The sequence below is a fragment of the Tiliqua scincoides genome, chromosome 10 (genome assembly GCF_035046505.1).
Source record: "Tiliqua scincoides isolate rTilSci1 chromosome 10, rTilSci1.hap2, whole genome shotgun sequence".
NCBI lineage: Eukaryota > Metazoa > Chordata > Lepidosauria > Squamata > Scincidae > Tiliqua > Tiliqua scincoides.
In genome coordinates, this window is record NC_089830.1 from 17,154,756 (window position 1) to 17,178,171 (window position 23,416).

At 38.4% G+C, this 23,416-nt stretch overlaps 1 protein-coding gene across 26 annotated transcripts in view; it reads left to right on the forward strand.

Annotated features, from left to right (window-relative positions):
- The window catches only part of EPB41 (erythrocyte membrane protein band 4.1), a 164,044-nt gene that overhangs the window by 126,273 nt on the left and 14,355 nt on the right, over positions 1 to 23,416 (forward strand). For 12 of the 26 annotated variants that reach the window (XM_066638544.1, XM_066638524.1, XM_066638520.1 and 9 more), the window contains 5 exons: positions 360 to 401; positions 1,064 to 1,126; positions 5,631 to 5,810; positions 7,362 to 7,412; positions 20,972 to 21,100. In XM_066638544.1, coding sequence (XP_066494641.1) covers positions 360 to 401; positions 1,064 to 1,126; positions 5,631 to 5,810; positions 7,362 to 7,412; positions 20,972 to 21,100 — 465 coding nt within the window. The remainder of the gene's footprint in view (positions 1 to 359; positions 402 to 1,063; positions 1,127 to 5,630; positions 5,811 to 7,361; positions 7,413 to 20,971; positions 21,101 to 23,416) is intronic. The other 14 variants (XM_066638525.1, XM_066638534.1, XM_066638546.1 and 11 more) reach the window with 6 other exon arrangements.

Here is a 23,416-nt window from a genome sequence, read left to right on the forward strand (position 1 = left end):
ATGTTGAACTAACATTGTCACTGTAAGAGATACTATCACTTATTTCTGTACCTTTTCAGGGGATTGCATGTTAATTTATGCATGTTTGCACCATGTTTCAAAAGCAAATAGTCATGTTTTTGAAACAAAGCTGTCTTCAAAACCCTACTAACAAAACAAAAAAATGTTTTTGCCACTTTAGGTGGGGAAAATGCATAGCGAAGTGCCAGTACCCACCACAAATGGTTACCAACTTCAGGTTTGTTTGGTTAGGCTGCTTGTATTTTTTAATTTTTTAAAAAAAGAAGGCTGAAATATGAAATCTTCAAAATAAGTAAATGAACCCACTTTTTGTCTTTTTTTTAATTATCTCAAAACAGCAGCATGCAGAAAAAGAGGAAGAACCGATAAGAATGAGGAAGGTTAGCTGTTTTTTTCACTTACATCAAGCAGATTCGCAATATCATCCATGCATATGTGAAACATTTTAAAAAGACAGTGTCTCAGTTTCTTCATGTGCTTATTTTGATCTGAAGATGTTTCTTAGTATAACAAGTCTAGTTTGTTCGTCAGACTGTCTAAATTGAATTGGCAAGAGTTGAAGAAAAAATTTCTCATAAAAGTATGTTTTTATTATTTTTGCATTTCCCAGTTCTTTCTCTAAATTGTTCCAAGATTTCATGAGCAGTGATCTTTTCAGGAAATGCAAACTAAACTTTCTGAACTGAAGAATGCTTTTTAGCAACTCTTGGAAGCTCAGGTGGCCTGTTCAGGTGTGCAGTAATGGATCATGCATTTTGTTGAGGAAAGGGCTCACAGTGCAAAAAGTACATTGAAGTTCTGTGGACTGTCTTTTTAAAGGCAAGTCATTATATCATTACATCATAATTCATAAGCAAGAGTCTGCATTTCCTCAGATTCTTCACATGTTCTCGTGGCTTCATATTCCAGTCCCCATTGGCACACCACAGCTCTCCGAATGTTTATTTAACCTTTTTCGTTTCCAATTTGCAAATCCTGCAAGAACAACCTTTTAATTTTTTTTTGCTGTTTTGTTCCCCTCCCCCTTTTTCCACTTTCACAGAAAAGATCAAAGAGACTAGATGGTGAAAACATTTATATAAGACATAGCAATTTAATGTTGGAGGTTTGTATGAATTTGAAGCTTCTTTCAGTTGCATTTGCCTGGACCTTCTGCATTCTTTGCTAAACTCTTTTTTCCTCTGTTGCTGCATTTGCATTTTGCATGCCGTGCATGAAGATGTTAAAATATGCTTTTGCATGTGAACAATAGACATGACACTATGCAGCCATTTCCTACCTGTTAGATTTTTTTTTCTGTTGTATTTTCCTGAAAATATGTGATTGGGATAGTCTTCACTTAAGTCTGTTTCTAAAAATTCAGTAACTTGCTTACATGATTGTCAGCAAATTGCAGGTTCTAAGCTGGAGCCTCAAGTATGTGACTTGCACCTAGGCAGCAGCCAGAACTTCAAAGTTGTATTTTTTGATGCCATTCTCTTGCCTGCAACTCCCATGCCATCTTCATTATTGATATTAAAAGCATGAGAATGTTCAGTATTCCATAGTTGTGCCGTGATACTTACTTACTTTTTGTGCGTGCTTTTTCATTTGTGCTAGAGGAATAAATATATCTCTAGTACTTTTTTTGGAATGCTTGTTTAACTCCATGTAAGGCACCCCCCCCCCCCAAAAAAAAGTAAAGAACAACACGGTAATGTTTCTATTGTTAGTTAGTTAGTAGACCTTTAATGGCATAAATACATCTATAGCAAATTCTACAAACAATAACACCAAAAAGCATACAACACAAGCGATACGCATCAAGAAAATGTTTCTATTAACAAAGTTGGTTATTGATTTGAGGAGGTGCACTAGGTTATGAATCAGTGGAAACCACATTGGGTAGTGTTAGCGAGTGGATGGAGGGGGCATTATCCCCATTGACCCATGAGAGCAGATAATCATTCTCTATGACAAGGATCCCAGATTATGAATTTTCCAAAACTTTCTGCTTGGGTGTCCTCTTTTCCTCCAGCAAGTTAAACTCAGTCACTTAGGGAGCTGAAATGTATCTAGCAGAATGGTATGTAGTGTTCTTTCCTGTGCCTTATATGCCAGGGATCACAGTTCCAATTTATGTTGAATAACTGTTTAGTCACCTTTGTTCTTTGTAGTTTGTTAAAGTGAACATAAGAACAGCCCCACTGGATCAGGCCATAGGCCCATCTAGTCCAGCTTCCTGTATCTCACAGCGGCCCACCAAATGCCCCAGGGAGCACACCAGACAACAAGAGACCTCATCCTGGTGCCCTCCCTTGCATCTGGCATTCTGACATAACCCATTTCTAAAATCAGAACTAAAGCTAGATGTTCTGATTTTTACTGGCATATGTTTAATGTTGTTCTAATGTTTACAGAAGGTTCTTAAAGTGTTCTAATGTTTACTGGCACCCTGTTCTAATGTTTACTGGCATAGCAGCCTCTTGCCATTATTGTCTGAAGGCCTGGCATTGGGAAGAATTCAAGCCTTGGGAAAAAGTCTACTTGGGATGACATCGGGTCAACACAGTAGGTCAGTCACTGAGGACTTGTGCCTATTAGAGGGCCAATCCTGTATCCCTTGGTACTGGTGGCAGCACTGTTATTTACAAATGGAAGCTTTCCCCACAAGCCCCATATCATGGGGCCCTCTATAGAATATTCCCATCGGACAGTGGGAAAAGCAGGAGGAGGAACTGCCTTGTTTGCAGGGACACAGGCCAGTAGGGGTTCTAGTGTAGGCATTCAGTGAATTTCCTTCAGCAAAGAAAAGGCAGAATAGAAATCTTTTAAATAAATAAATAAGCTCGCCAGCAGTGATGACTGCACACTTCTCCTATCCCTCATCCAGTATATCATGAAGTACTTCCAACTATATACACGAAAACAGAATACCAGAATGATTGTATGCTACGGGTCTAAGTAGGAAAAACCAAAGGCTCTTCTTGGCAAAACTTAAGCAATATGCAGAGGTATTATTTCAATGTTAAAAACATTGGTGTTAGAATAGCTTGTTGTTTAAGTCTCCAAAAAAAATGTGAATAGAACATAATCCCAAAATATTTTTTTCTGAAAGCATTTTTTTTTTTCCAGAAATGTCTGGTGTATTCAAGGAGACAACTTTTTCACTGATTAATTTTTGCTTGTCTTGTAATTCAGAAGTCACTACATGTGTAACCTTGACTAGCTTGCCTTAAAGTATTCAAACTTGCTTTTATTTGGATTTCACACCTACAGACTTGAAGTGCTAAACATGCCAATCATATATTATATGTATATATTGGGAAAATGTTGTGTGCCTTCTTATACTGACTCTATTCCTCTGTGTTGTGTTTTATCCACAATTACAGAAGCAGCAACTAATAAGGGTTTTGTGAACAGTGTTATTTTTTAATGCACTAACTACTTTTTTGAACTTTTAATGTGTAGTGCTTTGCAGCTTTTTGGTTTGATTGCTACAATACCAGAGCTTTTCGACATTGGTAAAATGGTCTGTAATCCAGTCAACATGAGATCACCTGGCAAGAGGCAGTGAAGATTTCACCTATGATCTTTTAGTCCATCCATAAGCTGATTGTTTATTATATCCTCCCAGAAGAGGTTTTATAACCTGATGCACTTGTCGTCTTTGCAGTACTGTACTGTTATCCTCCTGTTGTCATACATGGCTGTGTCACATAACACACGTGATCCATTATCTATTACTAACTTTTTATTCACATGCCTCATCTGGCCCTTAACTATTTTATTGCAGGATTAATATGCCATTTAAAAAAAAATGGTTAATTGGACAGTTTAGGATAATTGCTTGATTTAAAAAAAATCTGTTTGTTTTTGCTCTGTGCATTGGGCAAGTAAGATGGGTCCACTCAGCTATTGTTTGGGTATCTGTACCCAGCTGTGCTGTTTGTTCTTGAACAGCTTCTTGTATGCCTCTCCATTTGTCCAGAGGCCTCTGGTATCCATTAAATTTTTCCAGTAACCATACGGCCATGATATTTGTAAATTTAATGGTGTTAAGCCATCTGTTGGAACCCCTATTCTGACCCATGCATGTGGCAAACTGGTCGATCCCATCATGGATGAAGGCTGCAGGCAGATGGGAATATGTGCCATATCCTCAGGACAAAACACGACCATTTCCCCCTCCTTGATTCTCAGGATATCCTGTATTTATTCATTGGTCAATAAAGAAGCATTTGATAGCATACTTTATTATTCTTTTAGGAATTTTTTGTGTGTAATTTTCATGTAAGCTGCTAGAGATTATCTACATATTGAAAATGTGTTTGCTCCATCTCTTTTCGGGACTGTATCTCTTTAGAATTGTTAGACCAAGCCCTGAGTAGCCTATTTCATAGGTCCCACAATTCTGAAAAACCAGAATATGATAAAAGAAGGGAACAACCCCAAAACTCCTGAGGCAGAGGATGTTTCCTAGACTCCAACCTAGATGCTTATGATGCAGACGCTTCTGTTGGAGAATCTGAATTCTCTTTTGCATCCGTTCTCCAGCCACCTGTGGCTCTAGCTTTCATGACAATGAACAAAACTAGAAGCCATGCAAAATTATTACATGCAAGTCTCTCAACTCAGAGTGCTACCTCCTAATGTTCTCAATCCTCATCTTGAAGGTGGAAGTAGGTCAAATCATCTAGTCTGCACCAGAATAGAAATGCCCAGTTCAGCTTTGCCTCTTTTCACAGCAGTGGCATTGTTGCCTTGGAGTTGTCCCTGACTCTGCCGATCATAACACTAATTCTGCCTGTCATACTGGTTATTTGACCTTGGCTACAAGAACACTAACTGCGGATTGCATAGTTGAACATTTTCCTACATAAAAACCTTCTTCTCCCCAACATGCTAAGTTTTCCATGGACTCCCTGTGTTTGAGATGGAGGAATGTTCAACCATGTGCCACCACCCCACATTTTCATTCTGAAGTGGTACAGTCTTAGGATGACTGTTCTTTGTTTGGTTTTTTCCGGAAATGATTTAATCAAGGCACAAACTAATATATTGCCGTGGAAAGCACAAAGGGAAGTAACAAAATTAGGTTTGTCAGGTTTTCTGCCTGTAACATCATACTGGTTTTTCTGTAATGAGAAAAATTTACTTTTTCAGTGTACCTTTTGTGTTTAAACCAATTTCTGCTAATGCTTTGCACAAAGAGTGTAACTAAGCTGCTTTTTTATGTTCAGCAATCCGTCCTACAATTCAGTGGAGAACAGATAATAGAGCTAGCCTTTGAAAGATGCTCAGTATTTGTGGTGCATTGGGGATTTATAATATTTTATAAAGTCAAATAAAATAGAGAAAACAAAGTGTTTAATAGTTGTGAGAATTTTTGTTAGTATAGATGGCAACCATTTTTTAAGTGAAAAATTAATTTAAATCTGTTTATTAGGGGATACCTTTTAACTCACTAGTAAATATATCCCTCTTAATTTGAGAGGAAACGATGTCCCCAATGTATATTTGTTCAGTGTGAGCTGCTGGGTACAGCAATTTGATAGCTTGGGGACCTTTGAACACACTTTTTAATGCAGTCTATGGCTTGTGTTTTGGATTTTTTTCTTCAATGATAGGATCTAGATAAAACTCAAGATGAAATCAAGAAACACCATGCCAACATCAGTGAACTGAAGAAAAACTTCATGGAATCTGTCCCTGAGCCAAGGCCAAGTGAATGGGACAAACGCCTGTCTACCCATTCTCCCTTCAGGACCCTTAACATCAATGGACAGATCCCCACAGGAGTAGAAGGAGTGAGTACTTTATATAGCATGGTACTGGTGATTTGTTTGTCTTTGCTCTAATTGAAATCATTTTTAGGACTCTAGGGAATACCTTAAAAACCCTAACCAGAGCTTATATATAAGTGTATTGGTTTATCTTGTTTGAGTTTATTTAGCCAATTCACTGTTCATGTATTGAATGGAATATATTTTCAAAGCAAATCAAAACTGCTTTGGGTAACTTTTGGAGAGAAGTGGCCTTTAAATGTAAATTTATGAAAGTGGATCTTATTCTGAAATGCGAGACTACTTGGGGCTGAAAGGTGAGGCAATCATAGTGTTACATGTAGTCATCTCGTTTATAAGAATTCTAGTGAGTAAGACCCATGCTAGGTGACTGTTCCTTTATATTTTATGCATGTGTATAACTCGGATATTAGCTATGGTCATAAGGCAAATCGACTCTCAAATATTATTCTTCTAGTAGTGTTTCTCCAACAGTGGTAAAACTAAATGGATATGGTTTTGGCATTTATTAATAAATTTAATATTAGTTACAATGGAATGAATCTGAAGGTGCTCTAGATGTCTTCTGTGGGTGTTCTATTTTGTAGTTTATTCTAGAGTGTTGCATGAGAAAAATGAAACTACATACACTGTGTTCTTCTACTTTCAACCGCTTGTGCGAGCAGAAGCATGAGAAGAGAACTGCTGTAGAATGTACTATGATATTGTGTGGACTCTTTTGCAAGTGTTGTGGAGCAGTGCAAGCAGCTATTTTCTTCTCCTTCTTTTGCTCCTGCCCAGTAACTTTAGCATGTTAAATAACACAGATGAAATATTGGTTCCAGTGGCACTTAATGTTTCTAATTTAATATTCAAGCCATACAAGTCTGGTATTTGTAATACTAAATCTTAGAGAGTTCAGAATCTACTGTTGTATACTTGGTTGATGGGAGATAAAAGAGAGAATTTCATGGGGGCGGGGGTTGTAGTCAATTACTATTGTGTTTTGTTGAAATAGAAATACTGATAGAGGAATCTTTGATGACAACAAGCAAAACTGTTTATAAGGCTTTTTTCTGGTTGGCTCCTAGAGTTCTGGTGAAACAAACTTTCTGCAGAAGGTTGGTGTGTAGGTATTATAAGGATTGGACTTTAGATTTCTTTGTAATAGTTCACCATGAATAGGAAGAGTAGTTTATGTTCTCTCCTACAATAGTAGTTTTTGTGACATGAGGGCAGTATAAGAAAATGCTTATACACTGCACTTATGCATCAGTGATCTCCATTTCTCAAGTTTCATCTCCTGCAATCCTTGTGAAAATGTTTCAGGAATAACATAGACTGGGCAACATTTCAATAAAAGAAATTAACAGCCATCATGGGGCATTTGCTTCCTGTCCATTAGCTTGCTGCTCTTATGAGAAGGGGGAATGTCCTGTAATTTGTAGTCATTTGATTTTATTTTTATAGCAAGTGTTACCATAATCTTGATGTTCTGTAAAGTGGGGAAACTTTCTGTTTCTACATTCTACATCACATGATGACTGAACTTTTACATGCTTTGTGTATGACCAGGTCAAGAGAGCCACAATTCAGTCCTGTGAGAGACAGGTTGGTGGGCCAGAGGTAAAGCTGCTGTTTTGATATGTGCTTCTGAAGCAAAACTTTTGCTATTGTTATGGCACTGAGCAAAACCAAAACCCTCAACAGCAGCTGCTAAGTGGCATTTTCTTTTGGCTGCATTTTTAAGTAGTTTCATCTCTCACAGCCTCCTGATGTAACACTGTAAAAGGATTTGCCCTGCTGCAAGCTTTTGCAGCTTTCAACTGCTTTTTTCAGTGCATGGCTAGTTGACAAAGCTGCATGAAGATGTTACCATAAATTTTGAAAGAGCAATGATGAAAGTTTAACTATACCCTGTTCTTTTTATGTTGTCTTCCTTCCTTTTTCTGTTTTTTTGTTTTAATTCTCATGTTACTCTTGCATTCTATATCATATCTCTTTTGCTGCCCAGCCTCCCAGCTACTTTCTCCCTGATACCCATCACTTAGGGGTGTGCAAAGACGCAGTCCCCAAATATCAGGCTGATCAAAGAAGACTGACTCAGCTAAGAGAGCTTAGAGCCAAATTTTTCCTTTCCTAGATGGCTCCATTACTGTTGCTGTGTATAGCAAATGAAAAGAATAGAAAATATCCAGGGATTTGATTAAAGAAAAAATTCCTGCAAGTTTTCCAATCTAAGCTCAGTTTTCATGAACTACTGCAAACTATGATGTCCTACATTCTTTACACCCTGATTCAGATGAAATAAAATGTGAAACAAAACTCCATTCTTTGTAATCTCAGTATTAAAACCACAAATATTGTGTTTCTTGGTTTTTAAGGATTGAACACTTTGCACTTTAGCCACAATGTAATTTTGAAGAGAAAATTTTGATACTATCTTCCCAAGCAATACCTTCAGCAAAATTCAAGCAATGATATTTGCACTACAGTTTAGGTTCTGATTTAAAAAAAAAAAAATGCCATTTTGAAGATCAGTGTAGTCTAGGGAGCTATTAGTCTAGGAACAAATATTTTGTATGAGATTGTAATGTCGCTTTCTAATGCAACAAAATGTTTTGCAAAATATTTCTACACTTTAAAATTTATTCTTAAAGGTGTATTTTAACACGACTAGAATTAACATGAAATGGGTTTTGTACAGAGAACCACTAGCATTTAGGAAAAGTTCATACAGTCAGAAAGAGTTTTGTTTCTCCAAGCAGTCTGATTCCCAAGATTAAGTGGAGGATCACATTGTATGCGCTAGCAATGTATACCTGGAGTCTGTGGCAATTTCTGTCATTTTGTCCTTGCACATCCCCAAGTTCCATTTTGAGCATTTTCCATCTGTCATTTTGTTCATCTCTGTCTTTCTTGATCTTCTACCACGAAAGCAGACACAGGAACGTCCTCTGTTAGTGCAGAATGAAGAAAATATTAAAAAGCAAGAGAGAGCTCCTGAGGGAACTTTGTCCCAGCAAGCAAATGAAGAAAACCAGGCAAAGATTTCTATCCCAATTCCTGAGGAGCAGAAATCACTCAAAACATGCCACTTGTACTCTAGCGTTTTTCCTTCTCCACGCATTCCTTTTGTGATGTCAATTTTGGTGATACTTGCACTGACTGTGTGGTGGCTGGTTTTTCTGTGATTTTGGAAATGGAGGGGCTTTTGTGAAACATCAAGAATCTTTTCAGCACCTTGCTTGAAACTGTCGGGCCACCTTGTACCGTAATCTTTCTGTCTCCTGGGGGTTCAGTCGCCCAGGAAGTCTCTTTTCTTTTTTACATAAATGCAACAACAGTATTTCATTCTTCAACATATAGTTTTGGATTCTTGGAAGAGGCACACGGTGGATCACCAGGCAAGCTTCATTTACAACAAAGTTTCAGGTTTTACAGTCCCTGAACAGAATAAAACTGCCAAGCATGTATCTGGTCAGGAGCTTTTAAAAATGTTCGACTCTTTTTGTCTGCATGTAGCCACTTTTTACTTTGGTTTTCCAGTTAGTTTGGCTACTTGTGGAGAGAAAAAGGATGATAATTTTCTGAAAACACTGCATCAACATTTTATGATACACCTGGGAATTAGAAAAAGATGAAAATCAATTGCAAAAGTCTTAATGTTGTTCATTGCAAAGTTAATTTATAATAATGACTATTGTATGGCAGCAAAATATGTGTAGTAACTGCCATCCGTAATTAAATAACACTCTAGCTGTGATCTTCAGGAACATGACAATGGTGTATGCATCTGTGGATACAGTGCAGACAACTGAATTAATTCTCTCATGATAAATTGAAAAACATTTCACACCTCATTCTGAAAGGGTTTTTCACCTCAACCCTAAAAGGCATTTCTTTAGAATTGTGTTTCACTTATTGGTATGACTTCACAGGGTGAGTTAAGATACTGGGTGGGAGACAGCATTCCAGGCAAGAAGTGATGTGGACTTGTACACACTGTCCAACACTGTTTTCACAGGTGGCTTATTCTTTCTCTGTCTGCCTTGTGTATCAAGCACTTGACTGATACACACTTGGGCTTCTTGTACTTATTACTCTTTAGATGAAAAAATCACAACTTCCAGTTTTTCTGTCGAACAGGATTAGATGGGAAACCAATAATCACATTAGAGGCAATGCTAAATTACTGTCAACATAATTGCTCTCTTGCCTTAAGTACAGTTTTTGCTGTACTTTTTTGTTGCTGTATTAATTTCTGTATCTTGCTCACTGAATTGTGCTTCAGTATAACAGTTCTCTTGTATGAAATGTAAAACATGTTCATAAGTGTCCTGTTTTTTGCATGTTGATTCTCATAGTGTTTGCAGTTAAGTTTATCTAAACATGTAATACAGCGTATGTTTAGATTGTAACTCTCCTTATTAATGGTTTTTGCTTAAACTTTGGCATGTTGCTTGACTTTTGCAGCACCCAGATGTAAATCTCTGGATAGCTATCTGATATCAATGCTCTTTATATAATTTTAAAACATAGTTATAAAACTGATGGTTTGGCTGTTCATTGATGAGTTGTGCTGACACAGATGTTTATACCCATCCTCTACACTGAGGAGTAATTCATAAATCATTTGCGAGCAGCGATAATATTCAGCTAGCCCAAGCGAATGTAACTGATGTCAGAAGGAAGGAATGTTGGTTTTACATACTGCACAAGCTACTTATTAGAGAAACAAGCCAGAAGCAAGCTGCATTTTACTGATAAAAATTGTGGATCTTTTTTTGATGAACCTGTGGACAGGGTATGACTTTAGAAAATGTTTGTGTAGTTCTCTATTCATATGCATGGATGAGCCAGAGGAGGAAAATGGCGCAAGAAATTATGTGTATATCTTTCTATCTGTGACAGTACTGCATTATAGAACAATTCTCCAGTACTGTATTGTGTATTTGTAACTGTGTAGACACCCCCCAAAAAACCCCTGATTCCTGAAAATACCTGATTCCTGAAAATGCTGTGAAATAATTTATTTAGCTAGGGTCATATTATTTACACATAACCATGTTTGTGGATTTTGCTTGATTCATAACTACTTAGAACTTGCAGTGCTTTCCAACTTTTTAGCCCTGGGACCCACTTTTAAAAATGGCAATCTATCACTACACAAAAAAGATCTAGAAAGAAATTGTATTTGTTATTACACTGTTAATTATTAATAATTGGGGTCCTGTGCTCCTGAGGCTGCTAGAAACCTTACATATAATATGTGTATGTAGATATTTGCCAGACTCTCCCTAGAAATGAAGTTCAAGGACTGTTTCCCCAAACTTTTATAGACATTCCAGGGTTGTCAGAAGGCTGAATTGTAGAGCAAGAAGTACAGTTATGAACTTCCAGGCCAGACAAACAGGCTGAAACTGGGTTCATGCGTGATTTATAGCATGCTAATGCCTAGAGAAAATGACATTTTAATTTGGGAGTATGAAGATTATTCACATACTGGTTAATGGTTTTCTTCAAACTGGCAAGGGTGCTTGAAAGGTTGAAAAGGTTTTTGGTTTTTTTTTGTTTTTTTTGTTTTTTTGCAACTCATCAAAAATCAGCTGGTAGGTCCCAACCCACAGTTGGGAAACACTGCTCTATTGTAAAATGTAGGCTATTTTTTACTGAAAGGTATAGTCACACAGCTTACCATTGGAAATATATGTATTGTCCAAGTATTTCCTGCTATTTTTACAGATGGAAATCTAGACACTCCATGAGAGTCTTGTTGCAGAGAGGTTTTGTGATAATGCATCACGGAGAGTGTGAAATTGAATTAGGCTGGTAGGAATTTTGGGAAGTGTTTCCTCATCTCTCTGTTCATTAGTCTGAGAAGATAGTGATTGGCCCAGCAAGTTTCATGGTTTAACAGGGATTTGAACCTATGTCCAGATGTTGAGCATCATAGCTGCTACTAAGCTATCTTTAGTTTAAATGATGCAAGACATGAAAAAGAGAAATAAGCAGAAGGTTGGTTTCTATAGTGGGCCCCTGGTATCCCCAGGGAAACCATCCCAGTTTCCTCCATGCATACCAATTTCTGCAGGTAATCAAATCTGCGGCGGGGGGGAGGGGCTCACCAGCAAACTAGAAGTGCATCTTGGAAGACTCTGTCAGGCCTTCTGAGACATGGTGAGGCAGCTTGCAGCCTCCTATGCCACAAGAAGGCCTCCCGAAGGCTTTTGAGAGCTACTTCTGGTTGGTGAGAAACCAAAAGTGCTTTTCCAAAGAGTCTGGGAGGCTTTCTGAGGCACAGGAGGCATCCTCATGCCTCAGAACACTTCCTGGACACAACCGGAAGGTACTTCTAGTAACAACTGAGAGGTCCTTGAAGCCTCGCAAGAATGGGCATGGTACCTGAACTAAGTCAAATTCACAGGTACCATATCCACAGATAAGAAGGGCCAACTGTACATATTTAGAAAGTAGTTTCTAGAAATGAGATTCTGTTGGTGCTTTTGAGCCACCATATGTTTGATTGTGATTTTTTGATAGGAAAAAGAGAAGGATCTTCATGGTAGGAAGAAGAGAAAACAGTTCTGTAGAATTCAAAGGCATTGAACTTTCTTGTTTTACCGTCACATCCTCTGCATGTGATGTAATCGCCCATTTATTTCACTTTTTCCATCTTTTGACTGTAGGAATCCTCCAGTATTTGCATTCGATAAAATAATTGGGGGGCTGCTCTGTCTGCTCTGAATGTTTGAAATGTATAGAGGGACTATTCTGAAAAGTTGAATGTTTCTTTAGAAATGCTGACTGCAAACTAAATTTAGTAGGTCCAGTTCACTTGCCCAAGCCACTCCTCTTAGTGTGTGCATAAGATTAACTTCTACCCTTCTGCATCTCAAAGGTCTGTTAATACCATAAAAATATAAAATTAATAAAATTTTATATATGTACAAAATTGGTTGGTTACCGAAATTCTGGCCAGACAAAAATACCTTCCATCACTTCTGAAAGTATCTCATGTTTTGGTGTATGTTCACGAAATTGTGATTTCCAGCACTATGGGGATGCCACTGGAATTGACTCCCTGTGCACCAGACTCCCAGCTTGGTGAGTAGGTGGCATCTTCAAGATGGTACACTTCAGTAATTTCAGATACTTGCAGTAAGACTTAGAGGAGGTCATCTAGATGTGATGGGACCATTAACCTCCAAAGATACGGTGATTGGAATGTCATGTGTTGGTTCAGTCCTAGTCACGCTTTCCTGGGGTAGATCTCATTGAACACATTGAAGAGACTTACTTTTGAGTAGGCATGCATAAAATTTTTTCAAGTGAAATTATTTGAAAATTGCCTGCTCATTTACAAAGGGAGAAGGTAATGTATGAAATCAGACTTCATGGAGGCAGATCACTGACTTTCAATCACTGTGCTGTGACACTTCGGTGTGCCGCAAATAGTCCCCAGGTATGCTGGGGGACTTTGAAGGAGGGTCATTTATTAGTAGGGCAATTGGGGATGTGAGATCCCCACCAGTAGCATGGTGTGCCTCATCAGTTGTCAAAAAATTGATGCTGTGCCTTGACAATTTTAGAACTTGTCAGTGTGCTGTTACATGAAAAAGTTTGAAAATAGCTGAGCTATGCTTCATCCTGCATGTGGTACATCTTAAAGAGTTTTTTTAAACAGGGACTCTAGAATTGTTTGGCTATGTAACAAATTATGGTCCAGTAGTAATAACATAATAACCTCCATTCATTTGGTTCAGCATCTTGAATAGTAAAGTTTGTGATAACTTAGGAAACTAATGGAAGTTGAGGTCACTGACTACCATGCCTGAAACCCTTTTGTAGTAGTCTCTTAGTGATTTTAGTAAATCACTAAAGTAAATGTACCTTTTGAAGGAGGATGAATGTTAACAGCACAGCAAACTCTACCAAAAACTGCTTGCTGTCATATTTATTTACATCTTAGAATTCAGCTTTTAAAAAAACTTAACTGCCTGGCCTCCTCAAAGATACAAATGCATCTTTGGTGATAGTTTATCAGCAACTTCAAAATCTATCCAAAGATCCATGAATTGTAGTTCTACATTTTTAGTAGCTCTTAGTGTTCTTTCCACAAAGTTCAATCCTTTTTTCATTAGAAATGTGAACAAGAACAATTGGATTAAATCAGGGATTTGTATTGCCTGCTTCATAATACTTCTTGCTCACGTACTTTGGCAGCCCTATTGAGATTTGGATATTGTTCATCAGTTGGTCTTTGGAATTCTTACTGGTGAGTGTGGTATATTATAAAGTTAACTCTTGCTGAATTGCTTATGCACTTTAAGCACTTTTCAATGTCGCTGCTTCTGCACATACTTTCAATATTGGGGATAACCTAATACAAATGCTTTAGTAGTATGAAAATTCGTAAGTTATTTTATATTCTGGCTGGAATAGTTTACTGTCTGGTAAAATTCTCACTGGAACAATAATGCATGTTGGAGTGGCTGCACAGTTCTAGGCTTTCCTTCCAGAGGTCTCTAGCTTTTTGGATGCAATTGAAAATTATTGTTTATCTTATAGAACTTATAGACATTCTTTTTTCAAAGTAACTGAAGTTTCATTTCCTGCAAGTTTTGCATGATATGATATTAGTTTATCCCCTGTTTTTTAGTGCTCCATTTTTATACACACACTCTGCCTGATCCAAATGCCCATAAAGAATGACCTTCTGTAGCCACTGTGGCGTCCAAGGCTGTATGCACATACAGTGCAGCATACACCTGGAGCTGTCAACAAAATATCAGGAAGCCCTTATGAAGCACAGAAATCTTCATGTGTTCATTGGAACTATATCATGCTCATTGTGCCTCTGGATCAGGGCATGTAACTTCTTACACAAAATGTAGCAACCAATCAGCATTGGTCCACTGCTCACAGATTGTGGCTTGCAAACACTACAGAGAATACTACATCTTGTCTCACTTTTCTTTATCTTAAGCAGAATGGCTGCAATCTTCTATTTCAGTGTGTGTGTTGAAAACCAGTGGTCTGATTCCTTAAGGTCTACCTACTTAGTGGAAGTTCTGTCTTCACCTAAAAAATCAGGCCATTTTGGTTTTGATTCATTTTTTTTAAACTGTCAGCAGCTTTTGCAGTTTTTTTTAAAGCTCAGTAAGATCAGATAGAAAGATTTACATTCTAGCATCAATATAGATGTTTTGGTATAGAAGAGAGAGCCAAGTGGTGTCCTGTGGCCCATATCCAAGTCTAAAGATTGTATATTGTATCCAAGAATGTGAAGGTGGCTGTGGCTGGACTGTGTCTGTGAGCATAATGGGGAAGTCTCTTTCAAGGGACTTTCTTCCAATTTATTGCTATACCATGCTCTGAAAGCCCCCAAGCATTTCTGAAAACTACAACACTGCTTCCTTGTGGAGTCTGCAAATGAACCAACCCTTGAGTATCTACTAATGCAAATAGCCTCTCAGGTTAACTATCCCTGATATAAAACATCTAGTTTTGTTAATCTATTGTTGTGTGTAAATGCATCTGTCTTCAGGCTAGTGCAATTAAGTTACAAGGACAAGCTCTTCCTATCAACTGATCTTATTATGCTTTTCCTCTTACTTGATGGATATGCATGTGGCTGACTATTTGCATATGTTCTTTACTGAAAACAAGTATGTTTGCTTTATAGATGTCATTTGAATGTGTTTATATATTTGCCATTATTCATAGCCCAATTTGCATTTTTAATAGGATGTAAACCCAGAGCATTGGGCAATTTATTTATATTGTATAACCTCCTGATTTTAGAAATGGGCTATGTCAGAATGCCAGATGCAAGGGAGGGCACCAGGATGCAGGTCTCTTGTTATCAGGTGTGCTCCCTGGAGCATTTGGTGGGCTGCTGTGAGATACTGGAAGCTGGACTAGATGGGCCTATGGCCTGATCCAGTGGAACTTTTCTTATGTTCTTATATTCATTCCATTGAGTTCAGATTGTTCATAACTTTCTAGGGTTCCTGTATAAACTTACTCTTCTGGCTAATTAAAATACTGTAGGAGCATGGGAAACTGCCTTACACTGAGTCAGACCATTCTTATATCTAGTGTGGTATCATCAACACTGACTGGCAGCAACTTTCCAGGGTTTCAATCAGGAATTTTTATCTGCCCTAACTGGAGAGATTCCAGGGATTCAACCACTGATCTTTTGTGTGCAAAGTATATGCTTTGTCACTGAGTTTACTTGCAAATGCCTTTCCTGGCATTGTTCTTTGAGAGTCAGTAAAGTGTTGGATCTTCTGTCATGCAAGGGAGCACCTTGTTCACAGAGGTACCATGCCCCAGAAGGTATTGGAGACTGTAATTGGCTTGACACTGTTGTACATCCCTGTAACACAGAAAACCCACACAATAGTCTTGGAAAAGATCAAGCTAGGGGAGAACCATCCATGCACTTAGTACAGCATCCATAGAGTGATGAGAACAGCATTTTTTTAAGCACTGTTCATATTTTCATGTGCAAAATGTAATGAAGGGGATAGGAGTGTAAAAATCCAGATAGATAATATCTGGGCAGTTCTTCCTAACCTGCCTTATGTAAGATCCGGATTTAACTATTGTAGCACAAATAGAGGTTTGTGCCTCTAGAGCTGGATCTGGTTGCTCAGATCAGAGTACATTTCTTTGTAAAACAGCTCACAATTAGCTTGTAAAATGAGATAAGAGTTTTTCTGCCCCTAGACATGTGTTGGTTTTTAATTTTTTTCTCTTGCAAGACACTAATAACCACAAGACTTTATACGTGTTACTCAAAAGTGTTTACATTAGCTGACTTCAAACATAATGGGAAACTCTGGTTTCTCACTATGAGAATGAGCCTTTGAGAACCATAAGTTTGCATGATTCTCCACTTTTCTTGAGTGTACAAGAGGAGGCATGTGAAAATTGTAAACCAAACCAAGTATGTTCTCTATTCATGAACTAAAATTGAAGGTTATGTGTCTCTTCCTTTTAGGCATGGAAGGGAGGGGGTCATACAAGCCCATGGGTCTCCTACACTCACTCTTGTATTGAAAAACCATGCTTTCCTCGTTTATATCTGAACCCAGCCAGTGTCTGCTTTTGTAAGCCCCTTTGGGGGTTTAAAACAAAAAGGCTGTGAGAAGTAAGATATAAATATTTTAAAAGTCCATCAACAGAGATGCACTTAAGTCCTCCAAGACAACCCTAAGAGGACAAGAATAAGTGTGCATAGGATTTCCATCTTATATAGTTCTTCTGTTTGCAATTAATAAAGAAATGCTAAACAAAGTGGTGATCTTGGTGATATGGTTACCTCTAATACATAATAGTCATATACAAGGAAAAAAACTGCTATTTTTAAAATAGCTCATCTTCTGCATTTGCTTGGGTTGTGCATGTAAAGTTGCAAATACCAATAAGCAAATGGTCTGCTCCATAGAGGGGCAGAAATAAGTAATCCCCCCCATTTATTCTAGAGGAAATAACAGCTTTAAGAATCAGTTCTCTGTTGATTTTTCCTTTCCCCTTACTAGTTAGCTAAGTTCAGTAATTGTTTTATAATCCGCTACTATATAATTAGCCCCAGTAAACATATAATTGCCAATTCTGTTTATTGCCTGTAATAACTATCCTTTCCATTTAGTATGAAAAACATACACTAGAAAAGTATAATCCTTTTAAAACTCTGGTCCATAATTTGGATGCTTGTGTCTTCTCCCCTTCCCAGTTCTCACATGAAAAATGTTCTGTTTGATTCAGTGGGTGATGGGTGGGGGGCTAATTTTTGTGTACGTTTTCTGGTCTTGCACATGTTTTTAACTCTTGTCTTTTCTTCTGTTACTATTCCTTTCCTTCAAGTTCTGACTAGAGGGCTCGCAGAGGTGTACGAAGACCTAGTTGAGAACTATCTAACAGGCGCATGATGGAAGACAGAATAGCACCAGCCTTGGTTAAATCCTCTGGCTTGGCACAGTCTTCCAAAGTATCTCAGGTGCCATGGACACACTTGTTTTCTTTTAGGGCAACTGAATTTCTTTTACACACCATCTTTGTACTGTCACTGATCTTACAGCAAAAGTTCAAAAGTGTTGGTATTACAAGGGCTTCTACTTTTAACAACTGCAACATTTCCTGTAGTCAAATATGGTATCCAAAATACAATCACCACTGTTGTCAATAGTTAAACAACACATTGGCATCTAGAATGGTGTTGTCTTCTTATCTCTTGGGGCTGCACCATTTGGAATTCTCTTAACATCACATCTGCTGGTACATAACTCCTTTGTCAGAACTATCCATACTGTCCCCTTTAAAGTTAAAACAGAAGTTCTGGCCATAAAAATGGAATGCCAACTCATTATAAGTTTCACCATAGGAAAATGGTGTTCTTTCTAAAAGAATACTTTAAAAAGAAGAGTAACTTTCTAAAGTATCATCAGACTTTTTCCTATATTGCTTCTGGATAGTAACTTTCGATTGTAATATAGAAAAGTTAAAGTGGTGTGACTATTTCTGCTCTATGAAAGAATCTTTAAGCATCTTCCTTGGCAGGGCAAAGGCATGCCTTTCATATTTAAAGGGAAAGACTACCAGTTTCAGAAACTGATGTTATACAGACAGCTTGATATGGCACAAGTTGTAGCCATAGTCTTGCCTGCCACGGTTGGCCAAACAAGACAAGATGTGGGAGATCTGTCATTGATTTCATGATTTTTTTTCTGTTAGATTTAAAGCAGCTGTGGAGAGAGGGAGCGAACTGAATCAAAGGTGCTATTGCTGCAAGCTAGAATAACTCTTTTTTTGCATTGTTAATTTAAATGTTCTTCACTAAAGCAACTATTGAGGGGGAAAATACAGGTACAGTGATCCTCCCCATAATAGCAACAACTTGTGTGTGTGATTTAAATTGAGAACGCATCAAGGGAGAGGTTAAATCCCTTTCCCCAATGCCATAACTGCAGTCCAATTTGGGGATCCTGTTTTTAAAACTAAATAAAGTTCGGAGATCTGATCACAGATCTCCCAGGTCACATCTAGTTTGATCTTGATAATTTGATAATACATATAAGGTCTGTTATTGAATGCTAGCTTCCACATTTCCATATCAGCATTATTCTCTTGCTGGCAGAGATAACAGGCAGGAGAGTTACTGAGGGGAGTAGTCTGTCAAAAAGTGCAATTGCCATGAAAGTGTTTTACATTACTACAGAAGGGATCTCAAGTAGCCATACCGCTTTGATGGTACTTGAGCCCCTTTGACAAGAAGAGAAGACAATATAGCTATTCTGACCTGGCTACAGAAGATTAACCCTCAGAATATTCAGTGCTGTCTATTCTAGTGGACCAGGTTGCCTGAAGTTTAGTAATGGCAAAATGCTTGAAGTGCTAACCTTCTGCCATTACATGGATTTCAGGAGACTTCATATAGGGCCTGTGCCGAGACCTGTGGTGGTGTTTAATTGTGGTGTTTCTAGATGTAGTTAGTCCTTTTCTTAATCCTTTCTGGCCTCTTTTTGTGTGTTTGTTTTTAGAGTGTGAATGACTCTCCCTTGAAAGAGGATGCGGATGCAGTGGCAGAGGGGGAAACTGTTACTTCTCACTTTGAATGGGAGGGCTTAAAGCACTCAGTAGACTTTAGTGAGAGCCAGATGTCAGCCACACAGGAGTCCGTAACAATTCATGAAACTGACACTTCATCCGTAAGCAATGAGGAGGAGGAGGAGGGTGCTGTTGCTCTCATTGAGAGTGAGGAAGACTTGAAGTGTGAAAAGGGCTTTTACTCAGATGTGGAAAAGGAAACTGAGAACTCAAAGCAGACAGAGGTGGAGATCTCTGTAATCCCTCCTTCACCTCCACTGCATCTCCATGAGCAAGAGAAGGAAGCACATGCTGTTGAAGAAAAAACAATGGCAAGCGAGCCACTTAGGAAGCTCAGTGGAGAGTATCACAGCTCCAGTATTGACCATGAGTTTCCTGCCCTCATTCGCTGTTTCCAGGTAGTAAATATGAACTTGAAACACCTCTCTGCGCAGTCTCCTCTGCAACGTTTTCTGGAGTCAATCTGCAAACACTGCAGCAAGCATATGCCGCAAATCCCCAGCAAAAGATTAGGTTGAGATGGCCTGAAATGGTTCCTCCAAACTAATCGGCTATTTTAATCTCCTGCAGTCTGTACAAATGATTTTCCTCCCCTACACCCTTGTAGAAAATAGACATGATTTGCTAAAAAGATGTTTCCTCTTCATTCAGGTAGAATGCATTGCAAAGACAGAAAAATACATAAGCATGAAAGGCATCCGATGTTACCAGATATAGTGAGATGTCTGCTGTGAATGCATTACAGGAAATATCAAATCTTAACCATAGCCTCAGGTCATATTTTTTAGCACAACAGAATATAACCTTTCTGTACAATATTTGTCAGATGTTGGAATCTCCTAATGGATATTCCCCTCTTCACAGTCTATCATAATGAACATTTTTGCCTGCTTCAGTGTTCCTGACCCATCTGCTAAAATATCTGAACATTTTAATCTGCTAACAATCAAGGTGATCTATCAGATTCTCAAAAGGTGGAGGGGACATGACTGAGTGGGAGAACCTTGTGGTGCTCTTACTAACATTACATTCTCTTTTGATTAATTATCAGGTGGTGGCTCAACTGATCTTTCTTTTACCTATTACACTTGAAAAATGAGCATCATGAATGATGATCTGGCAGTGATTTAATAAAAGCAAATGGACCACACATTTCATAATGGAAGTTTTTTCTTTGCACTCCTGTTATATTTTCTTCACATTATTTAAATCCATTTAGTTTCTGAATAAATTACTGTATTAGTCTGTGGATCAACTTGAGTAATCTCTGTAGGTGTTCCTAACTGTATATTTGGCTTATCCTTTCACTCTGAATCAATCTTTACATATTGGCTTGCAGCTATGCTCATATTTGGCCAGGGAAATCAGGAAAAAAACCAACTTCCATTTTATCACATGATATAAGTTGGTAATTTCTGAACATGACTGGAGTTAGAACATAAAAATTGAGATTTATACGTGGAGTCCATGATGCTTTTATCAGATCAGTATCAGAATGCTTGTCAGTACTGTTGAAGGAGTATAGCAGTGCTAATTGTGCTTTGTTTCTAAAACCTGTTTTATAGCCACCCCTTGTGAAGACTCAGACAGTTACCATCTCTGATGTCTCCAGTGCGGTGAAAAGTGAAATACCAACTAAAGAAGTTCCTATTGTTCACACAGAGACCAAGACTATAACTTACGAAGCTGCACAGGTACGATATGTTGCTTTATGATGGTGCTGTTTGGGTGAAATAGTCTATATAGAATTTGGGAAATCCAGAAGTTTTCATGAACATATTTCATTAAAAGGTTTCTGTTCTGCCTTTGAAGCTAAAAGCTTTACAAAAAGTGGAAATAAATCAAATTAAAGTGGTAGGTGGTGGCGTTTTGCACTATGATCTCAGTGAAAAATCTGAAATTTTGATTTTACTTTGTCTCAGATCAATATTCCCTGTAAGGCAGGGCTGCAGGGGCTTGGCTGTACTTACCAGAGCCGCCTGCAGTCTCCTGGGGTTGCAGGGAGCCCTTTGCGACCATCTGCGGGTCTCCTGGAAGCTTAAGAAGTTAAAGTGGAGTGATCGTGCTCCACTTCCGGTTTTGCGGCGCCAGGGCACAATCCCTCCACTTTTGCTTTTGAAGCTCATTTTGTTAGTTCTAAACTAAGTATCTAGAACTAGATCTGCTTGTGAAGACCTGTACAAAGAGATGGAAAAAGAAAATTGTTTATCCTCTAATATAGTGGCCCTCAATCTTGGGGTCGTGACTTCCCAGGGCAGCTGGAACCACTACCTTTCCTCTTAAGGGGAGTGGTGACAGGTGGAGATGGCGACTGTACTTCTGGTATCACACTGCCGCCAAGAAAAATGGGTGTTTCCCACTTAGCAGGGGATTGTGGCCATTCTCTGGAGAGTGCAGGGGCCTGCAGCCCCCTTTGCAGGCCTCCCTATGCCTCAGAATGGTTTCCTGAAGCTATTGCAGCCCACTTCTGGTTTTTGTCGCGAAACCAAAAGTGGGTTGCAATAGTTCAGGGAGCCGTTCTGTGGCACGAAGGGACTGTGAGCCCCTGCACCCACCAGAGGACTGCTGTGATTCCCTGGTGAGTGGGAAACCCCCTGTTTTTCTCAGCAGTGGCACAATACTAGAAGTGCCTGCACTGCCGAGTTGCCACCCCCATCACTGCTTGCAACTACGTCGTGGTTACCCAACATTTGTGTAAAGGTTAGGAACCACTGCTGTAATACCAGAATCTCTACCAGAGTCTCCATAGGTAGATTCACCAAGTGGTGCTACCAGAACAAAAACATTTGGGTGGGGATGGGGATAGAAGTAACAAAGTGCATGGGAGAGTTGAATTTTGTTGCACAGGTTACATTTCTGAAGGAAAATGATGTATGTCACGTAAATGCTCCCAGACTAAACCAAAACAGAAGTGAGCCCATAGTGAACTGCTTTTTATACATACTGATGATGCTTATACTGGTTGATTAGACTTTTTTTTTGCTTTCCATTTGTGACAGAAACTGGCTATAAAACTGTTCTTTATGTTCTCAAGTATTATCCCAATGAAAACTAGCATTTGGTATACAGGCCACCAATGTCATGGATCACTGGAATTAACACCTGTCTCAAACTCTTGACTTAATTGCTCCCAGGCAACCTCAGACAGGATAGTGGAACTAGTTACTCCCTTTGTTGACCTGGAATAAGAAGCGAATTGGCAGTATATGGCTAGAATGAATGTTGAGGAAAAACTTGGGCCAAATCCTGTTGAATGCCTTAGAGCTTATCCTAAAGTGTATTCTGTGATTGATGGTGTTAAAGAAGAAATTCGTTTCTCCCACAATGTTTGGGTATAGTAATTAGAAATCTTTGACATTATCTTGGCTTCTTTAGAGGCTGCTTCCACCTAGTGGTCATCCTGAAGATATCACATCTGGCAACTCTCTAAGATTCATCCTTTAATTATTTATTAGTATTTCATCTTAATGAACTAGAACATGAGCAAACACTGTAAACCAAGGTAACTCAAATGTGTGCTAAGGCAGATTTAAGAAAAGTTGTTTTGATCTTACAGCTAGAGGTAAATAGGTATAATTGATTGTTAGGGAATTTTATAATACAGTATATCTAATTAGTTCTACAAATAGAGGTAAATCAGTATAAATGTAAGACTATTAAAGGAATCTGTATGTAGCTAATTATTTCAGTATAATGATTTTATCATGGTGACGTCCGGATTCTTTTTATGCTGAGCACTACAAGCAAAATGCACAAGCTAGATAGTTTTTATTATTTGTTCAACATTTTCAATAAATTGTATGTTCCCTTTCTTCGTCAACTGAGAGAAAATCTGGATTTTAAATTTTTTTTCTTAAAGAATGAAAATATTTTCCTCCCTCCCACCTTTCTCCAACACAAGATTGCCTTCAGGCTTCCTCCCCTCCTCCATTATGTTTGTATGGCTGTACACCTATTATCGGAGGATTGGGACTAAAGCTACCTTAGTGGTGAGAGCCAATTGCTGTGAA